At 42.7% G+C, this 14400-nt stretch overlaps 2 protein-coding genes across 4 annotated transcripts in view; one reads left to right on the top strand and one right to left on the bottom strand.

Annotated features, from left to right (window-relative positions):
- Positions 1 to 14400, bottom strand: part of LOC121550592 (E3 ubiquitin-protein ligase HECW2) — a 67507-nt gene that overhangs the window by 36934 nt on the left and 16173 nt on the right. For all 3 annotated transcript variants that reach the window (XM_041862929.2, XM_041862920.2, XM_041862936.2), the window contains exons 3-5: positions 2812 to 2919; positions 2212 to 2306; positions 1920 to 1989 (exon numbers count right to left, since the gene is read on the bottom strand). In XM_041862929.2, the coding sequence (XP_041718863.2) occupies positions 1920 to 1989; positions 2212 to 2306; positions 2812 to 2919 (273 nt within the window). The remainder of the gene's footprint in view (positions 1 to 1919; positions 1990 to 2211; positions 2307 to 2811; positions 2920 to 14400) is intronic.
- On the top strand, positions 13146 to 14255 carry LOC121573033 (zinc finger BED domain-containing protein 4-like). The gene is made up of 2 exons (XM_041885071.2): positions 13146 to 13381; positions 13586 to 14255. The coding sequence occupies exons 1-2, from the start codon at positions 13248 to 13250 to the stop codon at positions 14244 to 14246; spliced, it is 795 nt and encodes a 264-aa protein (XP_041741005.2). The 5' UTR covers positions 13146 to 13247; the 3' UTR covers positions 14247 to 14255.

The following is a 14400-nucleotide window of genomic DNA, read 5'->3' as shown; positions in this document are numbered from 1 at the left end:
TGATGAAAACTATAGGCCTCTCTCATCTTTTTAAGTGGGAGAACTTGCACAATTGGTGGCTGACTAAATATTTTTTTCCCCCACTGTATATAGATATATATACAGTACCAGTCAAAAGTTTGGAGACACCTACTCATTTGAGGGTTTTTCTTTATTTTTACTATTTTCTACATTGTAGAATAATAGTGAAGATATCAAAACTATGAAAAAAGACATATGGATTCATGTCGTAACTGGTAGTCACCTGAAATGTTTTTCCAACAGTCTTGAAGGAGTTCCCACATATGCTGAGCACTTGTTGGCTGCTTTTCCTTCACTCTGTGGTCCAACTCATCCCAAACCATCTCAATTGGGTTAAGGTCGGGGGATTGAGGAGGCCAGGTCATCTGATGCAGCACTCCATCACTCTCCTTCTTGGTATAATAGCCCTTACATAGCCTAGAGGTGTGTTGGGTCATTGTCCTGTTGAAAAACAAATGATAGTCCCACTAAGCCCAAACCAGATGGGATGGCGTATCACTGCAGAATGTTGTGGTAGCCATGCTGGTTAAGTGTGCCTTGAATTCTAAATAAATCACAGACAGTGTCACCAGCAAAGCACCCCCACACCATAACACCTCCTCCTCCATGCTTTACGGTGGGAACTACACATGCGGAGATCATCCGTTCACCCATACCGCGTCTCACAAAGACACAGCGGACCAAAAGGCCACATTTCCACCGGTCTAATGTCCATTGCTTGTGTTTCTTGGCCCAAGCAGGTCTCTTCTTCTTATTGGTGTCCTTTAGTAGTGGCTTCTTTACAGCAATTCAACCATGAAGGCCTGATTCACGCAGTCTCCTCTGAACAGTTGATGTTGAGATGTGTCTGTTACTTGAACTCTGTGAAGCATTTATTTGGGCTGCAATTTCTGAGGCTGGTAACTCTAATGAACTTATCCTCTGCAGCAGAGGTAACTCTGGGTTTTCCACTCCTGTGGCGGTCCTCATGAGAGCCAGTTTCATTATAGCGCTTGATGGTTTTTGCGACAGCACTTGAAGAAACTTTAAAAGTTCTTGACATTTTCCATATTGACTGACCATGTCTTAAAGTAATGATGGACTGTCGTTTCTCTTTGCTTATTTGAGCTGTTCTTGCCATAATATGGACTTGGTCTTTTACCAAATAGGGCTATCTTCTGTATACCCCCCTACCGCATTAAGAAGGAAATAAATTCCACAAATTAACTTTAACAAGGCACACCTGTTCATTGAAATGCATTCCAGGTGACTACCTCATGAAGCTGGTTGAGAGAATGCCAAGAGTGAGCAAAGCTGTCATCAAGGCAAAGGGTGGCTATTTGAAGAATCTCAAATATAAAATATATTTTGATTTGTTTAACACTTTTTTGGTTACTACATGATTCCATATGTGTTATTTCATAGTTCTGATGTCTTCACTATTATTCTACAATGTAGAATGAGTAGGTGTGTCCTACTTTTGAAATAGAAATCAGTTCGTTAATTTTGAGGCCAGTTGGAGGAAACTTCAGTCAATGATAGAGGCTGACTGTAAAGCTGCCTGCATGTCAGATGTGAGGTACATTGCCATTCACGTTAGGACACTTAGGGTCAGATCTTGTGAGCATTTGCACCAATGCAAAGTTAGAACCTCTTATTTTCAAGTGGGAATAAGACATGTAAGGAGGAATAAAAAGGTTGAATAAAGTGGTAGCAGATTAGATTAATATGTTTAATCAAGTTTAATCTTATTGATTAATAAGATTAATCAATAAGGGAAACCCTGACAAAAGCAGTTTGCTGCCAAAACGTTGACAATCTTCTACTAAATCATTTGAATTGGAACTATAGAGTGTACACCTTTTCTAAGACAGAGTCAATGAGGACATTTACCTGGTTTTAGCCAAACCACACCTCACCTGTTAAAGTAAAGCTGATTAGTTTGCGAGGATGATCTGTGGATGACTTCCCCTCACTTTGACCTTCTCCCTGAGAGACGCAGAGAAGTTGTATATTTTAACATTGACATTTTAGTCATTTAGCAGACGCTCTTATCCAGAGCGACTTACAGTTAGTGAGTGCATACATTTTCATACTGGCCCCCCGTGGGAAACGAACCCACAACCCTGGCGTTGCAAGCGCCATGCTCTACCAACTGAGCTACACAGACACACACACCATGCATGCACACAGACAGACATACACACACACCAGGACTCCAGGGTTCTTCACAGTGATGCAGGGGGTGGTTGCTCTCAGGGCTCCACTGACACCATGGTAGTACTTGAAGCAGATCTTGGTCTCAGCTAGAGGGAAATAGAAAGATTGTTGATATGAACACAACTTCTATTTTTCTCTCTTCACCAACTCTTTGGCTAGCTGAATCTCAATTGTGAGACGTGACTTCTAATCTTCCTTGTTAAGAGGGAAGTATGTACAGAGTAATGCAAAAATCTTGCTCACAATTACTTGTATTTACATGTATTACAGAATTAACAATTCAATTAAAAGTAGTGTACTATATAATTGCAGTGCAATTACCTTCCCAGTAGAATAATGGCCCTATGTGCCCTGCTCAAAAGTAGTGCACTACATAAGGAATAGGGTGCCATTTGGATCAAAACCTGTTTATTATTAAGCGTTGCCTCTCCCCCTTTCTTAATCTCATCCCATTGGACCGCACTTATTGCTCAAAGACCCTTTGAAACTTCATTTCCACATCATACTTGATCATATTGATGCTTTCTTTCTTTCCTTCACTCCCTCCTTCCCTTCCTTTCCTCTCCTCTCGTCTTCTCTCCTCCCACTCACCGTCCATGAAGTAAGGCCCAGGCTCCAGCCTCCAGACGATCTGGCCCCTCTGTGTCCCATTCACCCCACGATTCTTACAGTCCCACACATTAGACGGGCTGGTCTCATCTGAGCCGGCCGGGGAACAAAGAAGCTTCGTCAGTCCACTCAGTTTGTGTGTGGTTCTAAATGAGTGTGTGTGCATGTGTGTGTGCGTGTGTGTTGTGGTCTATAAAGACGTGACAGTGACTGACAAAATGTTTGATTATTGTACAACCTTGAAAATGGTTGACCCCAATGAAAACTAATGTTATGGTCAGATGTTTACTGAACAGCACATATCTACGCTCCACATTGCAGCCTTATCACAACTCTTGTTCCATGTATAATGTCTGTTTTGCCCCATACCATAACCTCAACAGATACTTCAAACTCAGACAATTATCCTTTAATTCGTAAATGTAGTGCCTAAAATACATTCTCTACAACCTCTAACACAAAGGACAAGAAATTGAAACCTCCCACAGTGTTAAAACCGAGGGAATTCCCCTGTACGTAGCACTTTCACCCCCTTATAATGAACGACCACTTCAGGCTGAACTAAACAAGCACGAAGCAGCATGATGTGGGGGAAAAGATGAGGAGGGGGGGTGATATCATTGAATGTCTGCTTAGTTGTGGAAAGTGGGAAAGCATGCAGCACCCCAGGGGGATTAAGACCCTGACGCTGGTAATGAAGTGCATGTTGGCCTCGTGATCGATAGCTAAAGGGATCCCTGCATGGATTGCTTTCTCTGCTTTCTCCCTCCTCTCATATTTTCACCTGACAGGGATGATTGGGATCCCTCTTCCTTAAAGGAGGAAGGGGGGAAATCCAGACAGGTCAAGGGGCGGGTGGATAGAGGATTCAGAAGCTTCTTGGAGGTTGACCGACTCGTCCCACAGCCAATTATTATATTGGTAAACTGGTAAATGAGTATTAGAGAGGACTGTTAGACAAGCCTAATGCGATTGCATATAGTTTGTGTTAGATAAATACTATTGAGTTTGTTGCCTGAATGTATTTAGTGGGTATGCATTCTCGTATAGAACCAAATTGGTTATACTGTAGGTATGCTAAATGGCATATTATTATTATTAAAACAATATGTGGCTCATTATATGAATTAATATGAAAAAGTTGTTGGAGAAGTTGTTTTTAGCCTAAGTAGCCTTATACAGTGTGCCACTTAATATATACTGAACAAAAATATTAATGCAACATGCAACAATTTCAAAGATATTACTGAGTTACAGTTCATATGAGGAAATCTGTCAAATTAAATGAATTCATTAGGCCCTAATCTATGGATTTCACATGACTGGGAATACAGATATGCATCTGTTGCTCACAGATGGGCCTCAGGATCTTTTCCAGGTATTTCTGTGCATTCAAATTGCCATCGATAAAATGCAATTGTGTTCGTTGTCCATAGCTGATGACTGCCCATACCATAACCCCACCGCCACCATGAGGCACTCTGTTCACAACGCTGAAGTCAGCAAGCCGCTAACCCACACGACGTCATACACTTGGTCAGCGGTTGTGAGGCCAGTTGGATGTACTGACAAATTCTCTAAAACAACGGAGGCGGCTTATGGTAGAGAAATGAACATTCAATTCTCTGGCAACAGCTCTGGTGGACATTACTGCAGTCAGCATGCCAATTGCACGCTCCCTCAAAACTTAAGACATCTGTGGCATTGTGTTGTGTGATAAAACTGCACATTTTAGAGTGGCCTTTTATTGTCCCCAGCACAAGATGCACCTGTGTAATGATCATGCTGTTTAATCAGCTTCTTGATATGCCACACCTGTCAGGTGGATGGATTATCTTGGCAAAGGAGAAATGCTCACTAACAGGGATGTAAACACATTTTAGTGCATATGGAACATTTCTGGGATCTTTTATTTCAGCTCATGAAACATGAAACACAACATGTTGCGTTTATATTTTTGTTCAGTGTAGTTTACAATCAAAATCCTGACCCTAAGCAGGGCATTAATACAGTGCATTCAGAATTATTCAGACCCCTTGACTTTTTCCACATTTCGTTACGTTACAGCCTTATTCCAAAATGGATTAAATTGTTTTTTTCTCCCTCATCAATCTAGACGCAATATCCCATAATGACAAAGTAAGAACCGTTTTTTAGAAATGTTTGCAAATGTATAATTCTTTAAAAACAGATATACCTTATTTAAGAATTCAGACCCGTTGCTGTGAGAATCGAAATTGAGCTCAGGTGCATCCTGTTTCCATTGATCATTCTTGAGATGTTTCTACAACTTGATTGGAGTCAACCTGTGGTAAAATAAATTGATTGGACATGATTTGGAAAGGCACACACCAGTCTACATAAGGTCCCACAGTTGACAGTGAATGTCAGAGCGAAAAACCAAGCCATGAGGTCGAAGGAATTGTCCATAAAGCTCAGAGACAGGATTGTGTCGAGGCACAGATCTGGGGAAAGGTACCAAAAAAAATCTGCAGCATTGAAGGTCCCCAAGAACACAGTGGCCTCCATCATTCTTAAATGGAAGAAGTTTGGAACCACCAAGACTCTTCCTAGAGCTTGGTCAGGGAAGTGACCAAGGACCTCAGACTGAGGCGAAGGTTCACCTTCCAACAGGACAACGACCCAAAGCACACAGCCAAGACAACACAGGAGTGGCTTCGGGACAAGTCTCAGAATGTTCTTGAGTGGCCCAGCCAGAGCCCGTCTTGAACCCGATCGAACATCTCTGAAGAGACCTGGAAATAGCTGTGCAGCGACGCTCCCCATCCAACCTGACAGAGCTTGAGAGGAGCTTGAGTCAGAAGTTTACATACACCTTAGCTAAATACATTTAAACTCAGTTTTTCACAATCCCTGACATTTAATGCTAGTAAAAATTCCCTGTCTTAGGTCAGTTAGGATCACCACTTTATTTTAAGAATGTGAAATGTCAGAATAATAGTAGAGAGAATGATTTATTTCAGCTTTTATTTCTTTCATCACATTCCCAGTGGGTCAGAAGTTTACATACATTCAATTAGTATTTGGTAGGATTGCCTTTAAATTGTTTAACTTAGATCAAACGTTTCAGGTAGCCTTCCACAAGCTTCCCACAATAAGTTGGGTGAAATTTTGGCCCATTACTCCTGACAGAGCTGGTGTAACTGAGTCAGGTTTGTAGGCCTCCTTGCTCGCACATGCTTTTTCAGATCTGCCCACAAATGTTCTATAGGATTGAGGTCAGGGCTTTGTGATGGCCACTCCAATACCTTGACTTTGTTGTCCTTAAGCCATTTTGCCACAACTTTGGAAGTATGCTTGGGGTCATTTTCCATTTGGAAGACCCATTTGCGACCAAGCTTTAACTTCCTGACTGATGTCTTGAGATGTTGCTTCAATATATCCACATAATTTTCCTTTCTCATGATGCCATCTATTTTGTGAAGTGCACCAGGCCCTCCTGCAGCAAAGCACCCCCACAGCATGATGCTACAACCCCCGTGCTTCACGGTTGGGATGGTGTTCTTTGACTTGCAAGCGTCCCCCTTTTTCCTCCAAACATAATGATGGTCATTATGGCCAAACAGTTATATTTTTGTTTCATCAGACCAGAGGACATTGCTCCAAAAAGTACAATCTTTGTCCCCATGTGCAGTTGCAAACCGTAGTCTTGCTTTCTTATGGCGGTTTTGGAGCAGTGGCTTCTTCCTTGCCGAGCGGCCTTTCAGGTCATGACGATATAGGACTTGTTTTACTGTGGATATAGATTATTTTGTACCTGTTTCCTCCAGCATCTTCACAAGGTCCTTTGCTGTTGTTCTGGGATTGATTTGCACTTTTCGCACCAAAGTACGTTCATCTCAGCTGGTAGAGCACGGCGCTTGTAACGCCAAGGTAGTGGGTTCGATCCCCGGGACCACCCATACACAAAAAAAAAAAAGTATGCACGCATGACTGTAAGTCGCTTTGGATAAAAGCGTCTGCTAAATGGCATATTAAAATTAAATTAAATTAAAGAACGCGTCTCCTTACTGAGCGGTATGACGGCTGCGTGGTCCCATGGTGTTTATACTTGCGTACTATTGTTTGTACAGATGAACGTGGTACCTTCAGGCGTTTGGAAATTGCTCCCAAGGATGAACAAGACTTGTGGAGGTCTCTAATGTTTTTTCTGAGGCCTTGGTTGATTTCTTTTGATTTTCCCATGATGTCAAGCAAAGAGGCACTGAGTTTGAAGGTAGGCCTTGAAATACAGTGGGGAGAACAAGTATTTGATACACTGCCGATTTTGCAGGTTTTCCTACTTACAAAGCATGTAGAGGTCTGTAATTTTTATCATAGATACACTTCAACTGTGATGGACGGAATCTAAAACAAAAATCCAGAAAATCACATTGTATGATTTTTAAGTAATTAATTTGCATTTTATTGCATGACATAAGTATTTGATCACCTACCAAGCAGTAAGAATTCCGGCTCTCACAGACCTGTTAGTTTTTCTTTAAAAAGCCCTCCTGTTCTCCACTCATTACCTGTATTAACTGCACCTGTTTGAACTCGTTACCTGTATAAAAGACACCTGTCCACACACTCAATCAAACAGACTCCAACCTCTCCACAATGGCCAAGACTAGAGAGCTGTGTAAGGACATCAGGGATAAAATTGTAGACCTGCACAAGGCTGGGATGGGCTACAGGACAATAGGCAAGCAGCTTGGTGAGAAGGCAACAACTGTTGCCGCAATTATTAGAAAATGGAAGAAGTTCAAGATGACGGTCAATCACCCTCAGTCTGTGGCTCCATGCAAGATCTCACCTCGTGGGGCATCAATGATCATGAGGAAGGTGAGGGATCAGCCCAGAACTACACGGCAGGACCTGGTCAATGACCTGAAGAGAGCTGGGACCACAGTCTCAAAGAAAACCATTAGTAACACACTACACCCTCATGGATTAAAATCCTGCAGCGCACGCAAGGTCCCCCTGCTCAAGCCAGCGCATGTCCAGGCCCGTCTGAAGTTTGCCAATGACCATCTGGATGATCCAGAGGAGGAATGGAAGAAGGTCATGTGGTCTGACGAGACAAAAATAGAGCTTTTTGGTCTAAACTCCACTCGCCGTGTTTGGAGGAAGAAGAAGGATGAGTACAACCCCAATAACACCATCCCAACCGTGAAGCATGGAGGTGGAAACATCATTCTTTGGGGATGCTTTTCTGCAAAGGGGACAGGACGACTGCACCGTATTGAGGGGAGGATGGATGGGGCCATGTATCGCGAAATCTTCCCTCAGTAAGAGCATTGAAGATGGGTCTTCCAGCATGACAACAACCCGAAACACACAGCCAGGGCAACTAAGGAGTGACTCCGTAAGAAGCATCTCAAGGTCCTGGAGTGGCCTAGCCAGTCTCCAGACCTGAACCTAATAGAAAATCTTTGGAGGGAGCTGAAAGTCCGTATTTCCCAGCGACAGCCCCGAAACCTGAAGGATCTGGAGAAGGTCTGTATGGAGGAGTGGGTCAAAATCCCTGCTGCAGTGTGTGCAAACCTGGTCAAGACCTACAGGAAACGTATGATCTCTGTAATTGCAAAAAAAGGTTTCTGTACCAAATATGAAGTTCTGCTTTTCTAATGTATCAAATACTTATGTCATGCAATAAAATGCAAATTAATTACTTAAAAATCATACAATGTGATTTTCTGGATTTTTGTTTTAGATTCCGTCTCTCACAGTTGAAGTGTACCTATGATAAAAATTACAGACCTCTACATGCTTTGTATGTAGGAAAACTGCAAAATCGGCAGTGTATCAAATACTTGTTCTCCCCACTGTACATCCAAAGGTACACCTCCAATTGACTCAAATGTTGTCAATTATCCTATCAGAAACTTCTAAAGCCATGACATCCTTTTCTGGAATTTTTCAAGCTGTTTAAAGGCACAGTCAACTTAGTGTATGTAAACTTCTGACCCACTGGAATTGTGGTAAAGTGAATTAAGTGAAAAAAATCTGTCTGTAAACAATTGTTGGAAAGATTACTTGTGTCATGCACAAAGTAGATGTCCTAACCTACTTGCCAAAACTATAGTTTGTTAACAAGAAATGTGTGGAGTGGTTGAAAACGAGTTTTAATGACTCCATGTAAACTTCCAACTTCATCTGTATGTATGTATATACAGTGAGGGAAAAAAGTTTTGATCCCCTGCTGATTTTGTACGTTTGCCCACTGACAAAGACATGATCAGTCTATACTTTTAATGGTAGGTTTATTTGAACAGTGAGAAATAGAATAACAACAAACAAATCCAGAAAAACGCATGTCAAAAATGTTATAAATTGATTTGCATTTTAATGAGGGAAATAAGTATTTGACCCCTCTGCAAAACATGACTTAGTACTTGGTGGCAAAACCCTTGTTGGCAATCACAGAGGTCAGACGTTTCTTATAGTTGGCCACCAGGTTTACACAGATCTCAGGAGGGATTTTGTCCCACTCCTCTTTGCAGATCCTTCAGCTCCCTCCACAGATTTTCTATGGGATTAAGGTCTGGAGACTGGCTAGGCCACTCCAGGACCTTAATGTGCTGCTTCTTGAGCCACTCCTTTGTTGCCTTGGCCGTGTGTTTTGGGTCATTGTCATGCTGGAATACCCATCCACGACCCATTTTCAATGCCCTGGCTGAGGGAAGGAGGTTCTCACCCAATATTTGACAGTACATGGCCCCGTCCATCGTCCCTTTGATGCAATGAAGTTGTCCTGTCCCCTTAGCAGAAAAACACCCCCAAAGCATAATGTTTCCACCTCCATGTTTGACAGTGGGGATGGTGTTCTTGGGGTCATAGGCAGCATTCCTCCTCCTCCAAACACGGCGAGTTGAGTTGATGCCAAAGAACTCGATTTTGGTCTCATCTGACCACAACACTTTCACCCAGTTCTCCTCTGAATCATTCAGATGTTCATTGGCAAACTTCAGACGGGCCTGTATATGTGCTTTCTTGAGCAGGGGGACCTTGCGGGCGCTGCAGGATTTCAGTCCTTCACGGCGTAGTGTGTTACCAATTGTTTTCTTGGTGACTATGTTCCCAGCTGCCTTGAGATCATTGACAAGATCCTCCCGTGTAGTTCTGGGCTGATTCCTCACCGTTCTCATGATCATTGCAACTCCACGAGGTGAGATCTTGCATGGAGCCCCAGGCCGAGGGAGATTTACAGTTATTTTGTGTTTCTTCCATTTGCGAATAATCGCACCAACTGTTGTCACCTTCTCACCAAGCTGCTTGGCGATGGTCTTGAAGCCCATTCCAGCCTTGTGTAGGTCTACAATCTTGTCCCTGACATCCTTGGAGAGCTCTTTGGTCTTGGCCATGGTGGAGAGTTTGGAATCTGATTGATTGATTGCTTCTGTGGACAGGTGTCTTTTATGCAGGTAACAAACTGAGATTAGGAGCACTCCCTTTAAGAGTATGCTCCTAATCTCAGCTCGTTACCTGTATAAAAGACACCTGGGAGCCAGAAATCTTAAAACGCAAATCAATTTATAAAAATGTTTACATGCGTTCTTCTGCATTTTTTTGTTGTAATTCTGTCCCTCACTGTTCAAATAAACCTACCATTAAAATGATAGACTGATCCTTTCTTTGTCAGTGGGCAAACGTACAAAATCAGCAGGGGATCAAATACTTTTTTCCCTCACTGTGTATATACAGTGGGGGAAAAAAGTATTTAGTCAGCCACCAATTGTGCAAGTTCTCCCACTTAAAAAGATGAGAGAGGCCTGTCATTTTCATCATAGGTACACGTCAACTATGAGAGACAAATAGAGAAGAAAAAAAATCCAGAAAATCACATTGTAGGATTTTTAATGAATTTATTTGCAAATTATGGTGGCAAATAAGTATTTGGTCACCTACAAACAAGCAAGATTTCTGGCTCTCACAGACCTGTAACTTCTTCTTTAAGAGGCTCCTCTGTCCTCCACTCGTTACCTGTATTAATGGCACCTGTTTGAACTTGTTATCAGTATAAAAGACACCTGTCCACAACCTCAAACAGTCACACTCCAAACTCCACTATGGCCAAGACCAAAGAGCTGTCAAAGGACACCAGAAACAAAATTGTAGACCTGCACCAGGCTGGGAAGACTGAATCTGCAATAGGTAAGCAGCTTGGTTTGAAGAAATCAACTGTGGGAGCAATTATTAGGAAATGGAAGACATACAAGACCACTGATAATCTCCCTCGATCTGGGGCTCCACGCAAGATCTCACCCCGTGGGGTCAAAATGATCACAAGAACGGTGAGCAAAAATCCCAGAACCACACAGGGGGACCTAGTGAATGACCTGCAGAGAGCTGGGACCAAAGTAACAAAGCCTACCATCAGTAACACACTACGCCGCCAGGGACTCAAATCCTGCAGTGCCAGACGTGTCCCCCTGCTTAAGCCAGTACATGTCCAGGCCCGTCTGAAGTTTGCTAGAGTGCATTTGGATGATCCAGAAGAGGATTGGGAGAATGTCATATGGTCAGATGAAACCAAAATATAACTTTTTGGTAAAAACTCAACTCGTCGTGTTTGGAGGACAAAGAATGCTGAGTTGCATCCAAAGAACATCATACCTACTGTGAAGCATGGGGGTGGAAACATCATGCTTTGGGGCTGTTTTTCTCCAAAGGGACCAGGACGACTGATCCGTGTAAAGGAAAGAATGAATGGGGCCATGTATCATGAGATTTTGAATGAAAACCTCCTTCCATCAGCAAGGGCATTGAAGATGAAACGTGGCTGGGTCTTTCAGCATGACAATGATCCCAAACACACCGCCCGGGCAACGAAGGAGTGGCTTCGTAAGAAGCATTTCAAGGTCCTGGAGTGGCCTAGCCAGTCTCCAGATCTCAACCCCATAGAAAATCTTTGGAGGGAGTTGAAAGTGCGTGTTGCCCAGCGACAGTCCCAAAACATCACTGCTCTAGAGGAGATCTGCATGGAGGAATGGGCCAAAATACCAGCAACAGTGTGTGAAAACCTTGTGAAGACTTACAGAAAACGTTTGACCTGTGTCATTGCCAACAAATGGTATATAACAAAGTATTGACCAATTGTTATTGACCAAATACTTATTTTCCACCATCATTTGCAAATAAATTCATTAAAAATCCTACAATGTGATTTTCCTGGATTTTTTTCCCTCATTTTGTCTGTCATAGTTGACGTGTACCTATGATGAAAATGACAGGCCTCTCTCATCTTTTTAAGTGGGAGAACTTGCACAATTGGTGGCTGACTAAATACTTTTTTCCCCACTGTGTGTGTGTGTATATATATATATATATATATATATTAGGGCTGTCAAAAATAGCGCGTTAACGACGTTAATTAGTTGTTTGCTGTTAATTACGTCAATTTTTTTAACGCATTTCACGCATGCGCAGTGTGACAAATTATTCAGGTCAGGAAAGTGGTTGGGAGCTAGAGGCGAGATGGAGCAAGGTGAGCAAAGTGGGCCTATTGACGGATTCAAATATAAAAAGAATGATGATGGTACAGTTAACAAGTACAAGGTTATTTGCAAGATTTGTAAGAAGGAGTTTCAATTTCACCGGAGCTGTTCAAGCTTGAAGTACCATGTCAACGCCAAACATGCGTTTGCTGGGCCGTCAGATTCAGCAAGTGGTTTGCGCCAGACCACGCTGAATGTTTGCAGGCAATTAACAAAATCAACCTCAGATAATTTGACCAACACAATAGCAAAATGGATTGCAAAGGATTGTAGACCCATTAGCATTGTAGAAGACTCAGGTTTCCTTGATGTTTTGCAAGTGGCGTCTCAAGACTCATTCTATAAGCCACCGTCAAGAGCCACAGTTATGAAGAAAATCCACGAGCTCTATGAAAACGAAAAGAAAAAAGGAAAGAGGTCTTGGCTCAAGTAAATCATATCGCCCTGACAGGAGACCATTGGACATCAGTGAGTAACAACAATTACCTCGGAGTAACTGCACATTTAATCAGTGACACGTGGGAACTGAAGTCTTTTGCGCTGACTATATTAAAAACTGAGGAGCGTCATTTTGCGGAGGCTTGTAAAGAACAGTTCCTGTCTGTTGCACGTGAGTGGGACATCGAGGGCAAGACTACAACCATTGGGACTGACAGTGCACGCAACATGGTTGCCGCAATTCGACTTACACGCTATGAACACATGAACTGTGTCGCTCACATGGTGCAGAGAAGTGTCACAGTGAGTCTTGCTGACAGCTGCTTTGTAAATGCTTTGGCCAAGGCTCGCAAAGTTGTCGGCCATTTTACGCACAGCCCAGCAAATGCTGCGGAGCTTCAAGCACAACAAGTCAGTCTGGGAAAGAAGCAACAGCCATTGATCCAGGATGTTCCAACACGTTGGAATTCGACGCTGGAAATGGTCAAGCGCGTGAGCAGAAATAAAGAGGCTGTCATCGCAGCCCTGGACAATCAGGAGCACAAACTCGTTTTGCCGACCGCACCAGAGTGGGATAAACTGCAGAGGCTGGAGACACTTCTAGAGCCATGCAGGTAAATCAGTCTGTAACTTATCAAATAACATCGCTTTGATTATTTTCTGGAATGAATTAAACCAAGTCAAATATCAATAACATGTATCTATGTAAAAAATAATGATGATGATAATAATAATAATAATAATAATAATAATATGTTGATAACCACTGTTCTAATAATACACTGTCTCTGTGTGCATGTGTGTGTTTGTGTGCGTAGGTATGTAACTGAGCTCCTGGGTGGAGAGGCCTATGTCTCCTGTTCTGTGGTACTACCTTCTCTCTGCCACTTGCGTCTCAAGATGGAAGCCTGTGATGAGGACCCTGCATATGTGGTGAGATTCAAGACCAAGTTCAAGGAGGACCTAGCATCCCGTCAAGAACAGCTCAACAATGCATGGCTCCAGATTGCTACAGTTTTGGATCCTCGTTTCAAAGACTTGAAATGCCTGCCCAAGACAGACAGGGAAGAGGTGTGGACCACACTTGAAGGGATGCTGCAACAAGAATCACCCAGAAGGTCTTCACAGACACATGATGATGGGCCACCCAGGAAGAAAATCAGCCTTCTGCAAATGGGCTCAGATTCAGAATCAGAAGATGAAGAGGTCCAACCTGCCATACAGAGGTACAGAGCAGAGCCCACCATTAAATTGGAGGACTGCCCCTTGAGGTGGTGGGCATCTCATTCAGGAGCCCATGAGAAGCTGGCCTCACTAGCTCACAAATATCTAGCCACTCCTGCAACCACTGTTCCCTGTGAACGACTTTTCTCAGTTGCAGGTCACATTGTGAACAAGAAAAGGTCAGCTTTACTTTCAGAAAATGTGAACAAGTTAGTTTGCCTCAGCAACTGGCTGAAAGATGATGAAGCTCAGTAGATTTGAAAGGTGATGTTCAAACAAAAGACCAGTTTCAGTGCAACATGTTATAGTAGTTAGCAACTGGATTTTTTGAGCAACTGGATTAAAGAATGGAGGAAAAGGTAAAAGATTGTTCTTTGGTTTGATTTAAAAGTTTTATTGAAAATGTTTT

Source organism: Coregonus clupeaformis, chromosome 4 (genome assembly GCF_020615455.1).
Source record: "Coregonus clupeaformis isolate EN_2021a chromosome 4, ASM2061545v1, whole genome shotgun sequence".
Taxonomy (NCBI): Eukaryota; Metazoa; Chordata; class Actinopteri; order Salmoniformes; family Salmonidae; genus Coregonus; species Coregonus clupeaformis.
Note: the sequence above shows the minus strand (reverse complement) of the source record. Positions and strands in the feature narration are given on the sequence as shown.

Bases quoted from the DNA above. Each gene is read 5' to 3' on its own strand.
- LOC121573033 (XM_041885071.2), top strand. From the start codon at position 13,248: ATGGTCAAGCGCGTGAGCAGAAATAAAGAGGCTGTCATCGCAGCCCTG. The intron at 13,382-13,585 runs GTAAATCAGTCT...TTGTGTGCGTAG, and splicing joins ACACTTCTAGAGCCATGCAG to GTATGTAACTGAGCTCCTGG.